The sequence below is a fragment of the Huiozyma naganishii genome, chromosome 11 (genome assembly GCF_000348985.1).
Source record: "Huiozyma naganishii CBS 8797 chromosome 11, complete genome".
Classification (NCBI taxonomy): domain Eukaryota; kingdom Fungi; phylum Ascomycota; class Saccharomycetes; order Saccharomycetales; family Saccharomycetaceae; genus Huiozyma; species Huiozyma naganishii.
Window position 1 is genome coordinate 414,357 of NC_035932.1, and position 19,616 is coordinate 433,972.

A 19,616-nucleotide genomic window follows, 5' to 3' on the forward strand; every position below is an offset into this window, starting at 1 on the left:
GCCTCTACAGAGCAGAATACTCGTTGTTCTTGTCGCTTGCTGGGCCGTCTCTCGTTGAGTGTACCGTGTCAAATGTCATATCCTGTGGTTTCTGCGGTTTGTATTGGGATCTCTTTTTGAAGGGACTGGTCTTCCGCTCGACCCCCGTCACCTGAGGCGGTGTTGATCTAACACTGTTCGTATCATTGACCGGATCGCCTCCCCCCTTATGTGCTGCTCTCTCCATCACCCTGGCCTGGCGTTCCTCTGCCTCCAGCTGTGTCTTCACAAGAGCATCACGGTTTCTCTGTAGCCGTCTAGCTTGTCTTTCCTGCCAGTCCTTCAACTCTTGCTCTGCGTTCAAAGTATCGTCGTCGTTCAATTGCACAATCTGTCGCAGCAGGTCCTTATCCGTGGTGTAGTTCTCATCGATGTTCAACTTCCTACTCTCTTGCGTCTTCGAGACATGCAACTGGTGCTCTACTCTTTTCTGTAGCCGTTCACGCGTGGATCTCTGCTGCGTGTCGAAGGTCTTCTCCTCTGGCGTGGTCACCGGTGCGGCCCTTTTCAGCAGCACTGGTTTGTGGTACATAACTTCCTGTTCACTACTCGATGCATCCTCCTCGGAGGAGGATTCTGCACTGGATGAGTGGAAGTCATCTTCAGACTCAGCGGCATCCTGGGCACAGTCAGGCTGAGACGACCGCGATGACCCGCTGGTGATTCCAGAGCGTGTTCCCTCACGGACAACCCGCTTGATCGCCATACGTGCTTATGGTGGCTTCACAGGGGGGGGGTCGGTCCCTTCTGCGAGAGAGCCTTCAGTTTAAGTGTTTTTATAAGAGAGACAATATAGTATATAGCGAGATGCTTAAACCTTTAAAGAGAGAGCAAAGAAGGGTTTTTGGGGAAGACCCATTCACCATTCGTATTTCCTGATACACCTGACCTTCTCAGGGAAGGGCAACTGTGGAGGGTCTGTCGCGATCAAGTTCTGCACGATCGCTGGGATATGTTTTGGCGTGACCCTCCCCAGCCAGACCAGCGTGTTGAACTTCTTCAAGTAGATCTGAACGTTTCCCGCGAACTTGTGGCCGCCTACATGGTTTGTGAATTGAACGTTTGTGCCCTGCGGCCGTAAATCGGAGTTGTCCCTGAACAACCCGTGCTTTTGCAGTTCTCTCTCGAAGACTTGCCGCATGTAGGGCGCGGTGACACCGCACCTCTTGTCCCTTGTTGTGTGCGAGCAAATGAACACGAAGCTGTCCTCTTTGGCCTCTGTCAGGTTCTGGTGTTTTTGCAAGAGACCGGGCCTCTTGACCGCTGTGTCCATTAGGTCCGGTACGAGCGAGTCGAGAGTCTCGTCGACTGTCCGGGCATCCAAATCCTGGATCCACACGAAATGGGGCAACACAAGAACGTTATTCCTAGCGCCTCGCATCACGTCGATGTTCATGATGTCTATCGGTAAAGACGTGACGTTGCAAGACATGGACTGCCCCAAGTCCTGTCTTTCGCACCACAGCGAGATCTTGTGCTGCACGGACCCCTCCCTCTCCGAGCACGCATCGTGCTTCCAATCGACCTGCGACGTCGGGACTACGAAGTGCACTGCTGGCACCTTTGAGCTGTTGAACAGGCGCGACTCAGTATCGATCTCCAGCCGGGCGAAAACCTCTTCGCCCTTCAAAATCACCCTCTTCTCGTCCTCGTCGTCACTGGACTCACCACCGCTCGTGCAGTCCGCACAGACCTTCTCGGGATCCCGATCACACAGTTTAATCTCCCGCTCTATCGCAGCCCGCTCCCCATCAGCCACAGCCCTACGTTTCGCACCACCTCCCCATATATCAAGCACACCCATCTGACCTACTGCACTGCTAGCTACTCCTGCACTGCCACCAAAACTCCCCCTAACTCGCCTGTAGCAGCCGTACCAGCTCACCCCAGACCCAATCCCAAACTCAGCCCAGCATCGCACCTGGGCACCGTCGAGCATCCCCCTACCAACGCCCAACTTCCTCGAGATCTTCCACTATTGCCCCTTCGGGACACATTCCGCTTGTTTCTTTTTTTGTGCCCCACTTTCCCCTTTCGCTGCAAATTATATAATGTATAGGAAACCAGGCTCGCTCCCTGTGCCGGGCCGCCTGGTGGGCAGGCGTGCATCGGACGGTGGGGGGGGCTCGCAGTTCCCAGGAATGTTCCCTCTCTCATAGCAGCCTGGTCTCTTGTTCTTACTTTGTGTGTGTGTGACTCTGTGTCTTGAATATGGCTGCATCCCCGGGGCAGGCGGACGGTGCCGCTGCTGGGCGGTTTCTCGCTGGAGAACTAGAGAATGTGCCGAGTATGGCAGTGGGCGATGCCGCATCGCAGTACGTGACGGGTGCGGGTGGGCAGAAAGTGGGCCCAGGTGGTGCTGGGCAGACTGCTGGGGCGCAGTTTATGTACGGGCCACAGGTGTACCCGTTCGTGGGCAACCAGCCCTGGCAGGGTGGTGCGCAGCAGCATGGGTTTGTGCAGGTGCCGTCTCCGCAACAACAACAGCAGATGCAGTATACGGAACCGTTGCCCGCGCAACTGCTGCTTAAGAGATCGAACAGGGCGTGTGACGCGTGCAGGAAGAAGAAGATCAGGTGTGTAGCCTCGGAGACGGGTCCAGACAGGTGCGTCCACTGCCTGAAACATGGTTTGTTTTGCACTTTCGAGTTCCATATCGAGTTGGAGAGGAAGAAACTGCTCCACAGGCACAAGAGACGGAAATTCCGAAACCGGGCGGATGTGACACAGTTGCACCCCGAGCGGAATATAGATCTGCACGAGGGTGGTCCGTCCGCATCGGACTCGACCGCGGCTGTAGAGAAAATAGCAAGGAAATTGTACGTCCTCGACGGGATCGCTACAAACGTGAGAAGGCTCGTCAACGAGTCTCTGAAGGACGTCGATAAGCCAACCGTCGATGAAGATTTTCTGCCAAGGTGCACGGACAAACAGTACACAACCAGTCTCATAACGGCGCAGAAACTGAAGTGGATGTCAAAGAAACTTGGCAGAAGCTCGGATAGTGAGTTTTTCCGACCGCTGCGGGACACGTACTTGAATGGATCCAAACTGTACTTGATGCAGTTCAAAAAACTGAACAATTTTACGGGACTCTTGCCCAAAGACGAGGAGGGGAACTACCAGCTGTTCGAATTGCCGCCAAGAGAGCAAGCGAAACGACTCATGGAAAATTTCTTCGAGGCACTCCTTTACACCATTGCCTCTATGGTGACGGAAGAGGAATGTTTCCAGTTGCTCGATAAATACTACGATGGCGAGACTTTATCCTTTAATAAAAGGTTCCTACTGAACACATGCCTATGTCTCGGAGCAAACGCATCGCTGTTGATCAATACAGAAGAGGCATACTCCTTGAGAAAGGACAATTACCTCCCCAGTTCAATGGGTCTACGGCGCATTGAGCACAAACTATCCGTGAATGTGCTCTACTACTATAATCGCATTGTGATCCACTCCTCTGATATCACGATTTTGAAGGGGCTGTTACTGTGGAAGAAATATATCGAATGTAACTTCGGATTGGAGGTCGCATACACTGTGCTGAGCAAAGCCGTCTCCGTCGCGATATCCCTAGGGATGCATAGAGCCTCTTACTACAACTCCTTCTCGATGTCAGAGGCATACGTCAGAAGGGTTGTCTGGTTCTACTGTCTGTCGTCAGACTCAATTTACGCAATTCGACTTAACACAACACCACTGATTCACAAAGATGTGACAGATGTTTTCTCCAACGAAAAACGCTTGAAACACATCCAAAAGCTCTGTACTATGGACGAATTAAAGAACCACATCACAGAAATAGTAACTTTCGAGGACGCCTTCAACTTCACTCTAAATCACGCACAGTTGCTAATGATGCCCATATCCTATTACTGTTTACAGTTGTTCGACTTAGAGAAGGACGCTCAACACGCTTGCTTCAGCCTTAAAAGCATTTCAGGGAAAACTTTCAAGACTGTCTTTGACAACGCAATGAAAGTGAAGGAAAGTTTGAAAGAATGGAACGATCAGTTGCACCCTCTTATGAAACTAGAGAGTTTCAGAGAGTACTATAAAATCCTATGCCAACAAAACAATGGCGGGGCAAGAGAGTTACAATTCGAGATCGTTTGCGCCCGAATCCTAATATACCATTGCAGGTACTTTTCGATAGCAATTATTGTCGACCTGTTTCTTCTCTCCTTAATCAATGATAATAGGCACTGCTTTGAGGGGAAGGACCCAGCACCGCTGGAAGAAAAACTGAGAAGTGAATACTTGGAAAATGCAAGGAAGACGGTAAAAATATTCACTAGTATCAAAAATGAACCCTTTCTTTACAGCGAAATCATTTATTTCTTCTACACAGCCGTCTTCACGCTCATATTTCGTCTCGTGGAACAGATCGATGACAAATCTCGAGATCTAGAAAACGCTTACCTTTTGGAGTTACTGCAGACAACGCATACGTATCTCGTCGGTACAGACGGTACTGCTTCGATCTGTGATAACATCAAATGGAACCTGCAACTTTTCCATTTCACGCTACTGTTAAAGATGATTGTAGTGTATCTTGAGGAGAAGAACGCCTTTGTGAAGGTGTTTCCGTACAAGGCCCACTGGTATGACACTATCCTTCAGCAACTTGTTGCCACATCAACAGCTGTGAAGAACGCGCAATTCAAAATGTTGAGTCCCTATATCACGCATAACAGAATCTCCACCTTTGCCTCTCGGATGCGGAAGGAATACGGGCGTAACTTTGTACTCTTTTTGCGTTTCAAAGAGATACCCATTTCGTTGGAACGAAAGGAGAACATGGCGCCTATTCCTGATTATTCACTGTTCCCTGTGGCAGACGAAGAAATAGATGATTCCCAGGACGACTGTCTGGATTATTTGTCGTCCCAATCGTACTTCTGTGACCGTGATGTCAGTTTCCTCAAGATTTTCCGCGAATGGGATGTTTTGTGAAGTTCAACAGGACTTTTACTGCTGTAGCAGTAACGTTTGTAAAAAATAAATATCCTTATTTCAGATAATAATATAACCCATGCATCAATTACCTTTCGTGCTTCAACATTGGTGAAGTGATAACTGATCATTACGAAACATACACACGATAACATGTCTTAATAAAAATTTAAGTCCTTCTTCCCTGACCACCTTTATACCATTTCAGTTACCACCTGTGAAGCCTGGAATGGTTTTTGCAAAGGATCCGTCAATGTACCTGATTGAGTCCTTTCTACCAATATCGTCAAGTTGATCCAATTCACCCTCCGTCAATGTGACAAAGTTGACACAACCAGCAAGTCTGACCGGGTTCAAAGATCTGGGGATAACAAAAGAGCCCTTTCTGATGTGGTACGAAATCAAAACGTCGTTCAGAGTAACTTGGTACTTCTCGCTCAGTTCCTTAACCAATGGCAACTTCAGTAGTGGTGCACCGGAGGATCCCAGTGGAGAGTATGCGGTCAACTTTATGTCATGCAACTCGCAGAACTCCCTCAATTCAAATTGGGGTAAGTGTGGGTGCATCTCTACCTGGTTGACCGCTGGCTTGACGGTGCACACTTTGAGCAGCCTGTCCAGGTACTCTACAGGGTAGTTTGACACACCGATAGCTCTGACTCTGTTATCCTTAGGGTCGAGATAGATTTTCTCCATCTGCTTGTAGGTGCTCAGATAGTCGGCACCTTCGACGATCAAGGCGTTACCGTCTTTGTCGATTGGTTTGCCCTTGAGTCCGTTCACGCCGTCCTTCGAATCCTCAATCTTCTGGAAACAAAGGGGCCAATGCTGCAAGTACAAATCCACATAGTCAAGCCCAAGGCTCTTCAGCGATTCGTTCAAAGACAGGTCCACGTCATCCCAGTACACGGGCCAAACTTTGGAGGTAATGAAAAGATCGCTTCTCTTTACATCTCCATTCTCCAACAGCTCCTTCAAAGCGTCACCGATGTACCCCTCGGTACCGTAAAACCAAGCTGTATCAATGTGTCTGTATCCAGCTTTGATAGCAGCCTTCACAGCCTGCTTGGTTTCCGCCATGTGTTCCCTGGGGGACGCTGTCCCTAACCCAAGAGCGGGCATATTAACACCGTTGTTCAACTTGAAGTAAATTTCTGTAGATTTTGGATGCAACATCTTGAACAATTGGCTATTTCCTTTGCTAACACTCTTACCACTGACAGAACTGCACTCTCCAAAAACGTATACCACTTGCAACAGCTCTCCTCGTAGTACTACTTATTATATATATATATATCACTCTTTATACCCTTTAAACCTGAAAAATATGCAAAAGCTGCTTATATCAAGCCTGCGGAGATACGAGCGGAGATAAGCAAACTCCATAGTTAAGAAACGGTCCACTTTGTGACACAAAATGCTGAAAGTGACAGCGACTACCATGGCTGCCTCGGTTCGGTGTTCTCCGTCGCTTTCCCCTGTGGGTTTGAGAGCAGGACGATGCTATCGCGCTCCGTTATCGTCTCGCGGGGCTTGCTTGGGCGCTGGTTTCTCCTTGGTGGTGGGCGTTGCTGCATTTTCATCTTGGATAGTAGTCTCCCTTGCGAGGTGCACTGTCTTTTCCACTCCCACACGCTGTTTTTGAGAAACTGGTTCGAGCGAGTGAGCCTGGAAAACTGGGCCACGACGTCGTTCAGGAGCACGTCGTCTGCGACTTCGTGGTAGAATTTGACAATGTGGTTCTTGAACACATCGACTTGGTCACCATTGGGGTTTTCCATATTCAGCAGAGATGTCTTGAAGGAGAGGTTCTTCAAAGCGACATTGTACGTGATTAGCTTGTCCTCGTCCACTATGCCGTTCATCTTCTTCATCAAGGTAAACATGAATTTGGAGGACTGTTCCTTGTAACACTCCAACAATGTCGTGTGGTTGTTCATCCGGTTGTATCGAGCCACTAGATTATTGTATATGTTGCACAGATACGTAAGACCGTAGCTTTTCCTATCCAGTGCTAGTTGTAATTTTCTGTTACTGCGTTCCACGTCCTCCAATTGAAGAGCTTGGTCTTCCAGTTTCTGCTGTAGGGTCCCTTTAGCAGCCTCAGAGCTACGGTCTTTCTCCTTTTGCAAAGATTGGCAGTCATTCTCTAGTTGTTTGTGGGATTTGGCAAGGGTTTCGTAATCGGTCTTAAGTAGCTCGAGTTCCTTTTCTTTGTGTCTTAATTCCTCTTTCAGTTGTTTATTCGTGGAATCCATCTCCTGAGTCTTCGTTCTTTCCACTTCAATTTTTTCTTCTAACAGATTCATTATCAGTTTACTCAAGTCTTCTGGAATCCAAGTGTTATTGAACTTGAAGATTTCTTTGTTGTCTTTTGATAGAAGTTTATGGATTTTCTCGAAGTTGTCACTCGCTTCGTTGTCACTCGCTTCGTTGCTTGCTGGGATATTGTCTAGTGTACTGTACTTGTTCGGTGTATCAAAGACAAACTTATATGGACTCTCCTTTTCCGGTGGTGTGGGAGGAGAAATCTCCTCCGCGTCTGGTCTATCTTCGAAAGATGTATCGTTGTCTGATTCCGTGGAAACGTTGGTCTCCATAGTGGGCACCTCCTGATCGTATGAATTCGTTTTGTTAGAGCCTAGGGGGGAAATACCGTATTCGCGACCCGCCTCGATTGTCACACTATTATTCATTGAAAGGCTTAACGTATTAGTAGTATCTTCGAAGACGCTCAAAATGTTGTTTGGACCGTCGTCTTGAGACGTCTCAGGTAACTGTTTCCAGAACCCAAATAACGATTTCAACGTGCCTCTTTTCCCTCTCCTTGTGGTGAATGTAAATTCATCAGTACCCTCATTTTTCGATTGCATGGAATCCTCCTCAGCCGCTAAGGGACCAATCTTCTTGTATTTGAATGATTTTGTAGTTCTGGCAAAAACAGTTTTAAAGGTTGTCCTCTCCTCCAATGGCTCCCCTAGGAACTTATTTGTCGGGACATATTTACTACTTCTGAGTGTATTGAAGTAGGAAAAGTGACCCCTTTGGAAAAAAGATAACACTTTACCTGAATTTCCCGTGGGCCTTTTTCCTTGTCCCACCTGGGAACTATCGTCCATAATGCTGTCCGTAATATCTAACATAGTCAACAATACCTACTAGTCTAGTTCTGTGTGGATTATTAGAAGCTATGTACTCTTTGCCTCCCGGATCGTGTTCACTCTTGTCCTCTTTTATTTATTCTAGTGTACCACTTCAAATATTTTAACATTTTTTGGTATTTGTGTAAATTTAGAAGAAACTCAAAAATTCATTAAATTTAGAAAGAGAACGGGATCATTAGTGACACGATCTCTCATAAATCCCGCTCCTCTCTTCAAAATACATACAAAACAGATTGCAATAGACACCATTTAGTAAGCGAAAGGATTGCGATACACTAGTTAACTGTCAAAATGTTGGCGCGGTCTGCCAGACCACAAATAGATCAAGTTTCTCATCGTAAAAGTACAGACACTTTCTTGAATAAAGTTCCACCGTAAACGTATAGCCCAGCTATTATACGGTATTTTTCACTCTGTCGGAGTGTTCTGAATTGCTGTAGATGAAAAACTGTAGAAAGATAGTGACATCCAGGAGAAGGGTACCGGCACTCCCCAAAAGCCATGAAAAATTGATCTTCAAGTAATTGTAGTCGAGGGATACGATAAGCACGGAAAGGATGAATAAAGTGTTCCCCAAACATGCAAAGACGAAGAACAGGAAGGACACCCCCTGGCATGACTTCCGCCTGTAATTGAGCAATATCTGTGGGACCCTCGAACTCAAATACAGGATGGCACTCAAGTACCCAAACACTTGAGCCATCCCATTTATCTCCATAGGAGGTGCCTCGTGTGGTCCTGCCCTCATTTTCCCGTAGTGGGAACAGTATGACGCGTACCAAGAAAGAAACCCTGAGAATATCACGACCAAAACGCAGAAAGTGTTCGAATAAAACTCGCTTCTTTTCCGTTTTCGCTCCCTGAAGTCCGAAGGTATCAACGGTTCCAGTTCTTCAAAAAGAATCTCCGAGTTCCGTCTGCTAAGTATGGACGGTGGGTTACGCCGTTTTGAGTACCAGAAACACTGTACCAGCAGAACAACGTCCGCCAAAGTGTAGTAAGCTGCTAAGAGGATCACCGTGAACAGTAGTCCCTGTAACATGGCCCCAGCGATGTTAAACACATCCCCTATGAGCCACAAAACCAAAAACTCCACGGACAACCCGTTCGCAGATTTCCTTTTAAAGATCTTATAGATCTGTGGAACAAACACCACTATCCAGCATGCTATTGAGATAGTCCCAGTAATCTCACTGACTGTAATCCTGTTTAACATCACAGGCGGAAGCGACGAGATAACGTGCACCATATTTGCGTCCATTAAGATAAAAAGAGCTCGCCTTATTCTGTGCAAAAGCAAAAAAAGCGCAACACCACCAACAAGAACTCTTCTCTTAACCCGTTCAAATACCCAGGATCTAACTCCTCTTATGTATAGAACCTATACCGCTAGGGTGATCCAAAACTCTCTTGTATTCTGGTGAAGTACCGGAGTTCTTTCATTTTAATTTCATTTTCCCCGCACAAAAATTGTTCACAAAACGCTTCAATGTATGATAAAGAGCCAAGTCAATGGTTGTTGGCAGAGATGGTGATTGCTTGACCGGTGTAGGTGTATGTGGAGTGTGTAAAGGGTGTGGCCTTCCTATGGAGGACCAGCAAAAAAACACTACTCCGCGACGGGGAATTGAACCCGATCTGGCACGCGACAAGCGCCCATTCTAACCATTAAACTATCGACGGAAAGAGGAAGAAGACAGAGCACTCACACGTGGGGGTACGAACCCAGAATCTTCTGATTAGAAGTCAGACGCGTTGCCATTACGCCATGCGAGCTCAGTTTCTCAGCCAAAAGTTTTAATTTGTAGGTACTATATTGGCTAAAATGTTGCACATTACCACATACTTAATATACTTCAATCTGTTGGAACTTTGTATTATACTACAATTGCTAGTCAATTAAGCTTTCATGAATGTTTACGTGCGTTTAGTTTTTAACTAGAAAATTGATCAAAGCTCTCGAAACATCTTATCTGGTTATTACTTGTTCCTCTTTGCCAAGACATTGTATAAAATAATTTCTCGTGTGACCTATATAGCGGTTTTTTGCCCTTGTTGGATGTACCGCTAGAGAAGAGTTTGGTTTACCACATTTTAGTTGTTCCATATTATCCCATACCATCCAAGCTGGGCAATGCAGGCGCATCGATTATGTTCTTAGCCTTTTCGTCAGTCAGTTTTGAACCCAGTGACGTCTCATTCGCTACGGATGTAGTGGAAATGGGTGTAGCCTTTCGTTTGGATTTTGGCCAATTACCCCATTCAATTGAGGAGGCAGAGGATGGTGTCTAAGTCTTTACTTGTTATCTCACTGTGTCCTTTAGGTGTTTTGTCGAATTCGATACCAGACTGATAAAAGTTGACTGTAATGAGGTTTTGTCTGTAAGTACCACCTTAGTCGTGTCAGTACTTCTAGTAAACCACTACTACTAGTCGTCTAGTCATCTAGTAATCCAGTTGTTTGAAACAGTTTCTTCAAACGTTTGGGTAGCTTTGTCTTGTACGCAAACGCAATTCGTTTCTTGGAAATCTTCAAACTTTGGTGCACTCTATATTTGTGTACGCATTAAACGTGTTGACCTTTATGGCACCCGCTTTTTCCGACACAACGGCACTTAGAATTAAAAAGGTAATCCTCATGGCAAGGGGACTTGTTTACTCGTCAGAATAACTTTCCAGAATCTTCTGAACCTGTATGATATTAGCTGATAATTCAGACTCCATTAATTATTTAAAGTTTGTCACATCTTGATGTATTAGGGCTAGCTTCAACTTGCTATTTTGTAGCAGAGTCGGTTTGGTTACTCATATCGAACGGAGCCTGTTGGTAGGATTTTTTATTGCACATGTTACAGGACGAACCTTACCCCTCATTAACAGACCTCGCACTTTGTCTTCAATAGTGCGATGAGCACACTCAGCAGCCCCATTTTAAAAACTATTGTGGGCTACTGTGAGTTGATGCGCAATGCCTTTATCAGCAAAAAAGTTCTTCAACACACGATTCAGAAATTCAGTACCATTGTCACTACGAACTGTCCCCACCTTAAACTCTCCACGAGACCCAAAGTGATTCACTTGTAATTTTATCCACATAAACAGTTCCTGTGGTGTATCTCCTATGGTTTCCAAGTGTACCACCGAGTAGTACCTTGAGTACGCATCTCTTATAGTCATGAAATACTTCGTTGATTGAAGATTCTCATAAGAAAATGGACTACATAGATCCACTTGGATTAGTTGTAATGGTTGGGTATACTCAGTTTCCAAAACAGCGCCTTTACTCATAGTCGCCTTTGATAACGAGCAAGTTGCACAAGACATGGAGTCAGGAAATCTTTTCTCTGACACAGCAACCTGCCTAGCCAACGACTGAGACACCTTTACACTCGAGTGACCCAAACGAGCATGCAACAAAGAAGCAGGAGATGCCAAACTGTTTGTTCCAGGACAATCTTCATCCTTATGGATCTCTCTCTTAGAGGCAGCAATCAACGCTTTCTTCTGCGAGTTCCCTAGGCAGGTTTTCAACAGATAAAGCCCATTTTCTTGTTTGGCCATTATAGACTTCGTGCCATCAGAGCTGACCATCTGTAAAGAATTCTTTCCAAAAACAAAACGACCATTGGATGTTGCCGTTGTTGCTGAAATGGATATCAAATTGAGATCCACATCAGGAATGTGACGCCACATTGTTCAAAAGAAAATCATTAACGTGAACTTTTCCGAATCCTTCAATGGTAGCATTTCCAACAATACCTGTCAATTCCTCATGCTTGCCCATCTTAAGCTCACTAAACATACTTGCGTCATTGCATAGATGAATGGAGCTTCCGCTATCAACTACCCATTCTCCCCTGGGGAGTGATGTTGATGCGTACATTGATGCATAAAAGCTTTGTAGACCGCCTATTTTTTCATTCGATCTAAAAGTATTAGCATCCGGATAGCCCCGTTTATACTTAACGCACTTACTGATCGGATGGTTTTCTCCACAGTGGAAACACTTGATCTGAGAGTGATAAGTGCTCCTTTTAGCGGCCATGGCCACCTCGCCATGTTCCGCTTTCCCTTCTCCAAGATCTTGGAGTAAATCCGTAAACTTCCTTTAAGGACGCTGGTTTACGATTTCTGACAAAAACTAAAACACTGTTTGATTTGGTCCGGGTTTAGCGCCATCAATACCAAAACGGCCCTTCCCTCCTCTGGAGACATCAATGCGCCCCAAACTGGTCAGTTGGTTACAAAACTTTACTGACCAAGCAGCTTGTTCCTTCAAGCTATTATTCATCATTGATTCAGGTTTTGAGACACTTTCTACATAGCCCCTCACTTTCAAGTCAGAATACTCCGATTTGAGATACTTCAGCACGTCTAGCGACGTAAAAGTTTGATGATTAAGATAGTAATTTTACTTTGATCTCATCATTCACTGAGTTCTCGATGACCAAGTATAACGCTTGTTCAAATGTCTTGCGGAGCGTCATAACATGACGGGGACCTAGGTTTCTTCCCACTATGGTTTGAGAGATTTGCCCAGTCTCCATATACTCAGCCCATTCTGGGCTAGTAATGTCAACGAGTGAACAGATTCGATTGAACCATAGATCGAAGTTCAAAGAACCGGTAAGCACAGTGGGAATAGGTTTACTACTCACAACGACAGGGATCATAACCTGTTGAACCAGGTACTTCATATACTTATCTCTTTTAGCTTTTACATAACATCTTATCTATGAGAGTCTAACACACTAGTCTCTTTTGTATAGGTGCGGTTCAGAAATAAGCCTCAATTCGCGTCCAGTACAAATAGCCCTTTTTCAATCTTTACGAAGGCTGCACTGGACATTCAACATACGTAGTAAAGCAAACTGTCTACATGTTCGCGTCACTAATTCCAACAGTGTGCTCTACTAAAGTAAATTTCCGCCTTGAATATTCAACACGCTCTCCGCCTCTTAATTGAACTTTTCCAAAATTAACAAAACAGGAGTGTTGGTATTTCTGAAAAGCCAATGCAGATGAACCTATATTTGCGTACCATCTCCAGTGCTCATTAAACTTCACTATATTTCACACATAATCATGGTTATTTCAGATAGTAAATGCTCATATTGAGCAGTTGTAAGATATTCGAACAATGAAATAAACTCAAAAATGTTTGAAAGATGATTCTATGTCTTAGCCATTATTTGGAAGGCGTATAATTGCACTTTCGAACCAAATATCGTAGTCAAAACAAACTCTACCGGGATCTTAAAACTACATTTATAACAAACACAAAATTTCTCCAAATGTAATATATGAGACCGGATATAAGGCACGTGACTCGGAGATGCGGTCCAATGTCCTGGACGCAGGACATGGGATCATAAAGCATTGTGGATATTAACTAGAGAGCTCGACGGAGGGCAGACTAGGAGAAGGTTGCTACACCTTTCAAATTAGTTTACCGTGGCCGTGCGCCTCGAGATAAAGATTAGCACCCCAAAGGTGACTGTACCCCAATAAGATATTAGTCACCAAAATGATAGAGACCAATAGGAAACAAAATGATGGAGACCAAGAGGAAACAAAGTGATAGAGACCAATAGGAAATAAAATGATAGAGACCAAGAGGAAATAAAACAATAAAGACACATTAGCAAGACCTTGCCAGATTTGAAATGGAGTTGGGAAGAAGTTATATTCTAGCTTAGAACTAAGAAGAACAACACTTACTATATAAACAATTCATAAGTAACAATAGAATATTTTACACAAAAATATAACAACTACGGTCCTATAGTGTAGTGGTTATCACTTTCGGTTCTGATCCGAACAACCCCGGTTCGAATCCGGGTAGGACCTTTATTTTTGACTTTTTTGAACCTTATATAAAGCAGACTCCTGTGTGAAGAACAGAGGCCTGGTCTCCACCAATGGTACTTTCAAAGAAGGTTTATAGGAGCTTGGGCCACGAGAACACCGTACAACTAGAACCTTATACAACTTGCCTCACTAAGGGCGTCTCCTCTACGCACAACTAACGATAACAAAAAATATTTATATATATAAAGGCGGAGAGAGAGAGTTTCGAGCATAACGATCAGTTGTTATAGAAGGTTTGAAGGCTAGCGACTGTGATTGGCCACGCTCTTAACATTTAGAATGGAGGTTCTGCATGAAATACTGGGCATTGACCCTAAGGGTTTCCCCAGCGACGTTAAACAGGGTGACACTGAGGCCCAAACGAATAGTGAACAGAATGACATGTTCCAGCTCTTCCTTGAGGAACACAGCGAATTCGAAAGAGAGAACCCGGATTTCAGCGATACGAAACAACTGGATGATACTTTGAAGAGTTTAGAGACAAAGCGCGACAATCTACAGAACTCGCTCGAAAACATCATCCCCCCATTGATGGATTACTTGACCAATTTCAACGAAAAACTCTCCAAGTACACCTCTGAATTGGGGTTCATAAAGCAAAAGTCAGAGGAATTAAAGAGCGTCTCAGAATATAACTCGAAGAAATTGTCCGGGATTAGTCCCCTTGTGAATGATCTTTTGATCCCACCACCTGTTATTCACGAAATTTTGACCGGTAAGATCAACTCCCAGTGGATTGACAATATTACCTTCATCCGGGACAAGCAAGAGATGTACTCCAAGTACAAAAATTCAAAGGAGAAAGTGGCTCTGCCCAAGGATTTTGACTCTCTGTGCAACGTCGTGGACGTTTTAAACACAGTGATTATCGAAAGATCTAAGAAATACATTGTCTCACGGATTCGGATCCTTAGGAGTGGTAAACCTGGCCCGTCACAAAGACTCCAGAATCAGTTGATCAAATTGAAAGAACTGTTCAAATTTATCATTGAGAATAACTACTCACTGGCATTGGAGATCAGACAAGCGTATGCGTACACCATGAGATGGTACTACAGGGAGTACTTCAAGCGATACATAAGGTCATTGACAATTTTGCAATTCAATCCTGTTGACAGCCGGTATTCGCTAGGGAATACTGTATTAAATGAAAACACGGATAACACAACCAGTTCTCTGTTCACAAGTTACTTGTCTCCATCGTACGGATACAGTTCTGCAGCAACTAATGAAACGGTCAAATCGTATTTTCAAGTAACGAAAAGACTATCAATCTTAACGCAAGAGGACAACACTGTGATGGTGTCTCAGATTGCTGAAACTAACAACAATACTAAGAGTAACTATATTGAAATTGGATTCAAGAATTTAAATTTGGCATTACTGGACAATTGCACCGTGGAGTACCACTTTTTGAAAGAATTTTTCAAAGTTTCAGAAGATGACAGTGAGATCGATGGGCTGTTAGAACAGATCATTAGTCCAACTTGGGAAGAATGCCTGCGGTACACTGAAGACGTCCTTATAAACCCATCGGTGTACGACATACTGGGTGTCCTGATTTCCATCCGGATTGCCAACCAGTTGCAAATCGAGGCCCTTAGACGTCGTATCCCTGTCATAGACAGCTACTTGAACGACCAGCTGTTCCAACTATGGCCCAAATTTCAACAATTGGTTGATTGGCAGTCAGACTCGCTGAACAGTATTAACTTGTCAAAACTCGATTTTACCAAGGAACGTAACTTGACATCACCGCACGCTCTGACGATCTCGTTTACCGTGTTCTTGCAAAGTCTGCTGTTCCTGGGTATCCAGCCTGCGCCCCCAGACGTCGAAGTCGAGGCGATTGACGAAAGGTCCGAGCCGTTGTACAACTCGATAACAAGACTCAGAAACGATTACGAAAACACCATGACAAAGATCAGTAAGCTGACAAAGGCGCCAGAGAAATTCTTATCGATCAACTACTTGTACGTGTACAACTCGCTCCAACAACAAAGCTTGACATTGAACGATGCAGAGAAGGACGGGGGACAATTCACTATGAGAGAAAACGAGGGACACTTCAAAGCGTTGGTCGAAGCTTATAATCAACAACGATAGGGAAGTCCAAGAACAAACTGAGCGGAGAGCGCTATTGGCACAACGCAATGTAACAATAGAAAATTTTATACAGATTAAACACTGTAGATGCATTTATACTTTTCATCACTATGAGATCGAAGACGAACGGAGTTAGAATCCCTCAGGGACCCCCTTCGCTGGTCGCTGTGCGACGTTTAAGTATATTCCGCCGTTCTCGAAACCATACCATTTGTATTCGCCATTCGGCTTCTGTAGATCCTGCAGGATTTTGTAACTTTGCAAGTCAGAGTATGGGATACCAAGCTTAGGGTCGAAATACTGACAGTCATTATCGTTGATCAGACAGTGCTTTTTGACGTTGTTGGCGTATATCCCTGTTGGTGCCCGCGTGGTAATCTTTATCGAATCCGTCTTCACATCCGTATTGCTCACCGGTGCGATAGCCTTTTTGTCAAACTCTCCAAAAGAGGGGAATCCATCCAAGAAGGAGAGATCTACTGTGGTCCCCGAATCGTGTTCCGCTAACAGCTTCTCAATTTTTTGGTCCTCCTCTATATTTGGATCCTCATCTTCTAGATCGCCCAATTTAGAGCGCAGCCACGGTTCAGTAGGCCCAAGCAAGGCAGGCCTTGCAGTAGATGGGAAAAAATCGTATTCGAATGGTTGTTTGCGACCCCCGTTGGGTGGTGCATAAGGGGACAGAACGCTGGAAAATTTGTATGCCGTGATGAAGTTTTTGGATATCTGTTGCAAGGGTCCCTCGAATTCAGCCACTTCCTCCTCCTTCGGCGTCACGGGGGAAGAAACCTCTGGCGTAGGCTCGGTGGACGATTCTACCACTGACGGAGACTGCACTTGTTCGATCACGTTGATCTCAGGTTGCTCAAGAAAGGAGACTTGTTTGATACTGCTATTAGCTCCATCGCGCTCAGCTCCGCCTGACGACTGTTCCTCCGTCTTGACACCCTCGGCGTCGTCGTTCGATGGGATCGATTCAGAGGTATTATCAATTTGAGTCTCTAAAGGTTTGTCTTTAGAGTCAGATACCATTTCTGTCAGTTCCTCTGTTTCCTCAGGCTCCGTCTTACTCTGTGGGGTCTGGATTTCGAGCTGTGGTGTGCCTTCAGCATAGACTTCTATTTTATCATCTGTTGACTGTTGTGTGTCTTCTTCGAGACTATTCGTTGGTGGCTCTGACAACGTGGTTACACTGGGATCACCCGGCAACCTTTCCGTCCCGTCCCCCACTTTGGGTGCCGCGATCTCTCCCTTGACCTCTGAATTCTGTTTTTTAGCACGTTTCGGGTACTTCTTCCTCTTCTTCTTCTCTCTTTTCTTCAACTGTTCTTCCCAGTATTTTTGGTCCTCTAGTTCCATGAAGGGTGTGACTTGCCACGTTGTTGTCAAGTACTGTAAAACGACCTCGTTTGGCTTGAACTTCAATTTTGCTCGCTGTTGCAGCGCCAGCCTTGTCTGTTTCTGCGAAAGTTCTTGTTCTTTGTACTTGTTCAAACTCAGTAAGTTATGCTTTTCCGTCTCGGCCGCGATTGCGAGCTGATCCTCCTGCGTCAGGGTGTGAAACTTGGCTTGGTCCTCTTTATGTTTCTTCAGTCTCTGCTGGATCTCTTTCCGCCTCACCTCTGCCTGCGACAGTTTTTCGTACACGCGCAGCTTGTTGGCGACTGCTGAGGCTCTCTTGGACGTTCTTCTTTCGATTCGGAGCAGACTCTCCGCGTTGATCTCTTCGGAGAGGTGCCGTTTCTTCCTCGGCAGAGGTGGCTCCTCACCGGGGGCCGCCTGTGCGGTGGGGACGGCCTGCTTTCTTTTCAGCACGGGTGGTGCTCTGCCCCGTTTGCTCTTCCGCTTGATAGTTTCCTGCCTTTGCAGTTCACGTTCGCCGGCCTCGTCATCGTCCTCCTCATCCTCGTCCCCCGAATCACTGAGCATCAAATCTTCGTCCTCTGCACCGGGCGTGCTGCTCGTCCCTGAGGGAACCCCTACTGCGGAGGAGGGTGACCTCTCACCGTCACTGACAGAGGATGCCCTCGACCAGGACCGTGAAGGCCCCCGCCGCTGCGGCAGGCTAAACTCCTCGTCGTCTTCGTCCTCTTGGAACAACAGGTTCACCTCATCGTCCTCCAGCAGCTGCGTCCTCTCCTGCGCGTCCCTGACCTCCTGTTCTAACAGTCTCTGCAACCTGTTCCCTGCGTTCGACCTGCGCTCTCGCGTGGCCATGATAAACTCCTGTTCTTGTTCTTGCTCCTCGTCGGGCAAAGACGACAACGCATCACTCCCCTCATCGCTGCTGTAACCCATGACACTGGTGACTGATGACTGTAGATGGTACGTGTCGTGTAACGGCTGTTGTTGGTGAACTGTTCAACTGGTTCAACTTTTAACAATTTGAACAATTTGAAGGCGATGACCAACAGAGGACGTCTCTGGTGACGGGACGTGGTCCAAACTGCATCTGCGGGCCTGTGCATCTGCACATCTTGCAGGGCCCGTGTCTTGTGAGTGCAATTGACAGGAAGTCCCTTCCCCCCCGGTGCTTATATCAACTCCACTTTGTTCTGCATTAGCAAATCCTTGATGACTGCATACCGCATTACGTAGATACTTCCAATGGTGCACTCGACGTCCTCTTGCAGTTCCGGGATCGTCACCGTGTAGCAATGCTTCCCGTTGGGTAAAGTGATGAGCTGTGGATCTAACTCCAATTTACCGTCGCGCGGTCCCACCACTCTCACGAACACGAACCTGTTCCAGTCCGGTTCGTCGACCATATTGACACTCCCCTCCGTGTCGTTGATCGCCTGCAGCTCCGCGGGCATGTGTTTCAACACGGTGTTGTTGAACAAGTCCAGCAGGATAGCGAAGTGTCGCGCATGGTACTCGATCTCCTCGGGGGACAACAATTCCTCAAACTGCTGTGGGGCCACCCCATGCAACTGCTCCAAGTACGTAGAGAACCGGTCGACTTTAGCGAAGCGACACCGCACGTAACTCCTCACCACGAACCTCACCCTCTCCAATTCCGCCTCCATACACAGCAGGGGCAACATGCTGTTGTTGTTCGCTGGTCCAGAGACGTCAGACCCGGCTGCCATGGCGTCCGGGTCCATGAAGTTCATCGAGATGGCCTCCAATTGCTCCATTTGCTCCTGTACCCTGTGCAACATCCTCCTCATTAGCGCGTGCGGGTACGGCAGGATCTCTGGGGAGCACCGCTCGTTGCGCCAGTGGGCCACAAGACACTCGTAGTCCTCCCTTGCCAACAGGGAGCCCCCCAGTTGCTTCCCCTGCGCTGCTGCTGCTGTTGAAGTCGGCGGTAACGAGTTAAGCACGGTCGACACGTCGTCGCTGGGGCCTCTCATCTGCTGCGAGGTCGACCAGGGCTCAACGACGGTCGTGCTGTCCCTGTCCAGTTCCGCGAGTATATCCTCGATGTTAATGTCCATCTGGTGTCCCGTTAGCGTCCTCTCAGCGGCTTCCCTT

General features: G+C 46.3%; 9 protein-coding genes and 3 non-coding genes across 12 annotated transcripts; 3 read left to right on the forward strand and 9 right to left on the reverse strand.

The window, feature by feature from the left end:
* Positions 1 to 4: 4 nt before the first annotated feature.
* Positions 5 to 745, reverse strand: SPP381 (U4/U6-U5 snRNP complex subunit SPP381; the record flags this gene model as incomplete). Its single annotated transcript, XM_022610525.1, has 1 exon — positions 5 to 745. The coding sequence occupies one exon, from the start codon at positions 743 to 745 to the stop codon at positions 5 to 7; it is 741 nt and encodes a 246-aa protein (XP_022466813.1).
* Positions 746 to 898: 153 nt separating this feature from the next.
* Positions 899 to 1,843, reverse strand: APD1 (Apd1p; the record flags this gene model as incomplete). The annotated part of the gene is made up of 1 exon (XM_022610526.1): positions 899 to 1,843. One exon carries the CDS (start codon positions 1,841 to 1,843, stop codon positions 899 to 901), a length of 945 nt encoding a protein of 314 aa, XP_022466814.1.
* Positions 1,844 to 2,250: 407 nt separating this feature from the next.
* KNAG0K02060 (uncharacterized protein) lies at positions 2,251 to 4,995 on the forward strand (the record flags this gene model as incomplete). The annotated part of the gene is made up of 1 exon (XM_022610527.1): positions 2,251 to 4,995. The coding sequence occupies one exon, from the start codon at positions 2,251 to 2,253 to the stop codon at positions 4,993 to 4,995; it is 2,745 nt and encodes a 914-aa protein (XP_022466815.1).
* A 204-nt stretch (positions 4,996 to 5,199) lies between these two features.
* On the reverse strand, positions 5,200 to 6,171 carry ARA1 (D-arabinose 1-dehydrogenase (NAD(P)(+)) ARA1; the record flags this gene model as incomplete). The annotated part of the gene is made up of 1 exon (XM_022610528.1): positions 5,200 to 6,171. One exon carries the CDS (start codon positions 6,169 to 6,171, stop codon positions 5,200 to 5,202), a length of 972 nt encoding a protein of 323 aa, XP_022466816.1.
* Positions 6,172 to 6,431: 260 nt separating this feature from the next.
* On the reverse strand, positions 6,432 to 8,138 carry YSW1 (Ysw1p; the record flags this gene model as incomplete). Its single annotated transcript, XM_022610530.1, has 1 exon — positions 6,432 to 8,138. One exon carries the CDS (start codon positions 8,136 to 8,138, stop codon positions 6,432 to 6,434), a length of 1,707 nt encoding a protein of 568 aa, XP_022466817.1.
* Positions 8,139 to 8,553: 415 nt separating this feature from the next.
* Positions 8,554 to 9,420, reverse strand: RTC2 (cationic amino acid transporter; the record flags this gene model as incomplete). Its single annotated transcript, XM_022610531.1, has 1 exon — positions 8,554 to 9,420. One exon carries the CDS (start codon positions 9,418 to 9,420, stop codon positions 8,554 to 8,556), a length of 867 nt encoding a protein of 288 aa, XP_022466818.1.
* A 351-nt stretch (positions 9,421 to 9,771) lies between these two features.
* KNAG0Ktrna8D lies at positions 9,772 to 9,843 on the reverse strand. The gene has a single exon. It is a non-coding gene; the product is annotated as a tRNA-Asp (tRNA).
* Positions 9,844 to 9,861: 18 nt separating this feature from the next.
* Positions 9,862 to 9,935, reverse strand: KNAG0Ktrna8R. The gene has a single exon. It is a non-coding gene; the product is annotated as a tRNA-Arg (tRNA).
* Positions 9,936 to 13,937: 4,002 nt separating this feature from the next.
* Positions 13,938 to 14,009, forward strand: KNAG0Ktrna6Q. Its single transcript has one exon. It is a non-coding gene; the product is annotated as a tRNA-Gln (tRNA).
* Positions 14,010 to 14,309: 300 nt separating this feature from the next.
* On the forward strand, positions 14,310 to 16,136 carry VPS52 (Vps52p; the record flags this gene model as incomplete). The annotated part of the gene is made up of 1 exon (XM_022610532.1): positions 14,310 to 16,136. The coding sequence occupies one exon, from the start codon at positions 14,310 to 14,312 to the stop codon at positions 16,134 to 16,136; it is 1,827 nt and encodes a 608-aa protein (XP_022466819.1).
* Positions 16,137 to 16,268: 132 nt separating this feature from the next.
* On the reverse strand, positions 16,269 to 18,434 carry VPS72 (Vps72p; the record flags this gene model as incomplete). Its single annotated transcript, XM_022610533.1, has 1 exon — positions 16,269 to 18,434. One exon carries the CDS (start codon positions 18,432 to 18,434, stop codon positions 16,269 to 16,271), a length of 2,166 nt encoding a protein of 721 aa, XP_022466820.1.
* Positions 18,435 to 18,670: 236 nt separating this feature from the next.
* SLD5 (DNA replication protein SLD5) lies at positions 18,671 to 19,579 on the reverse strand (the record flags this gene model as incomplete). The annotated part of the gene is made up of 1 exon (XM_022610534.1): positions 18,671 to 19,579. One exon carries the CDS (start codon positions 19,577 to 19,579, stop codon positions 18,671 to 18,673), a length of 909 nt encoding a protein of 302 aa, XP_022466821.1.
* Positions 19,580 to 19,616: the final 37 nt, after the last annotated feature.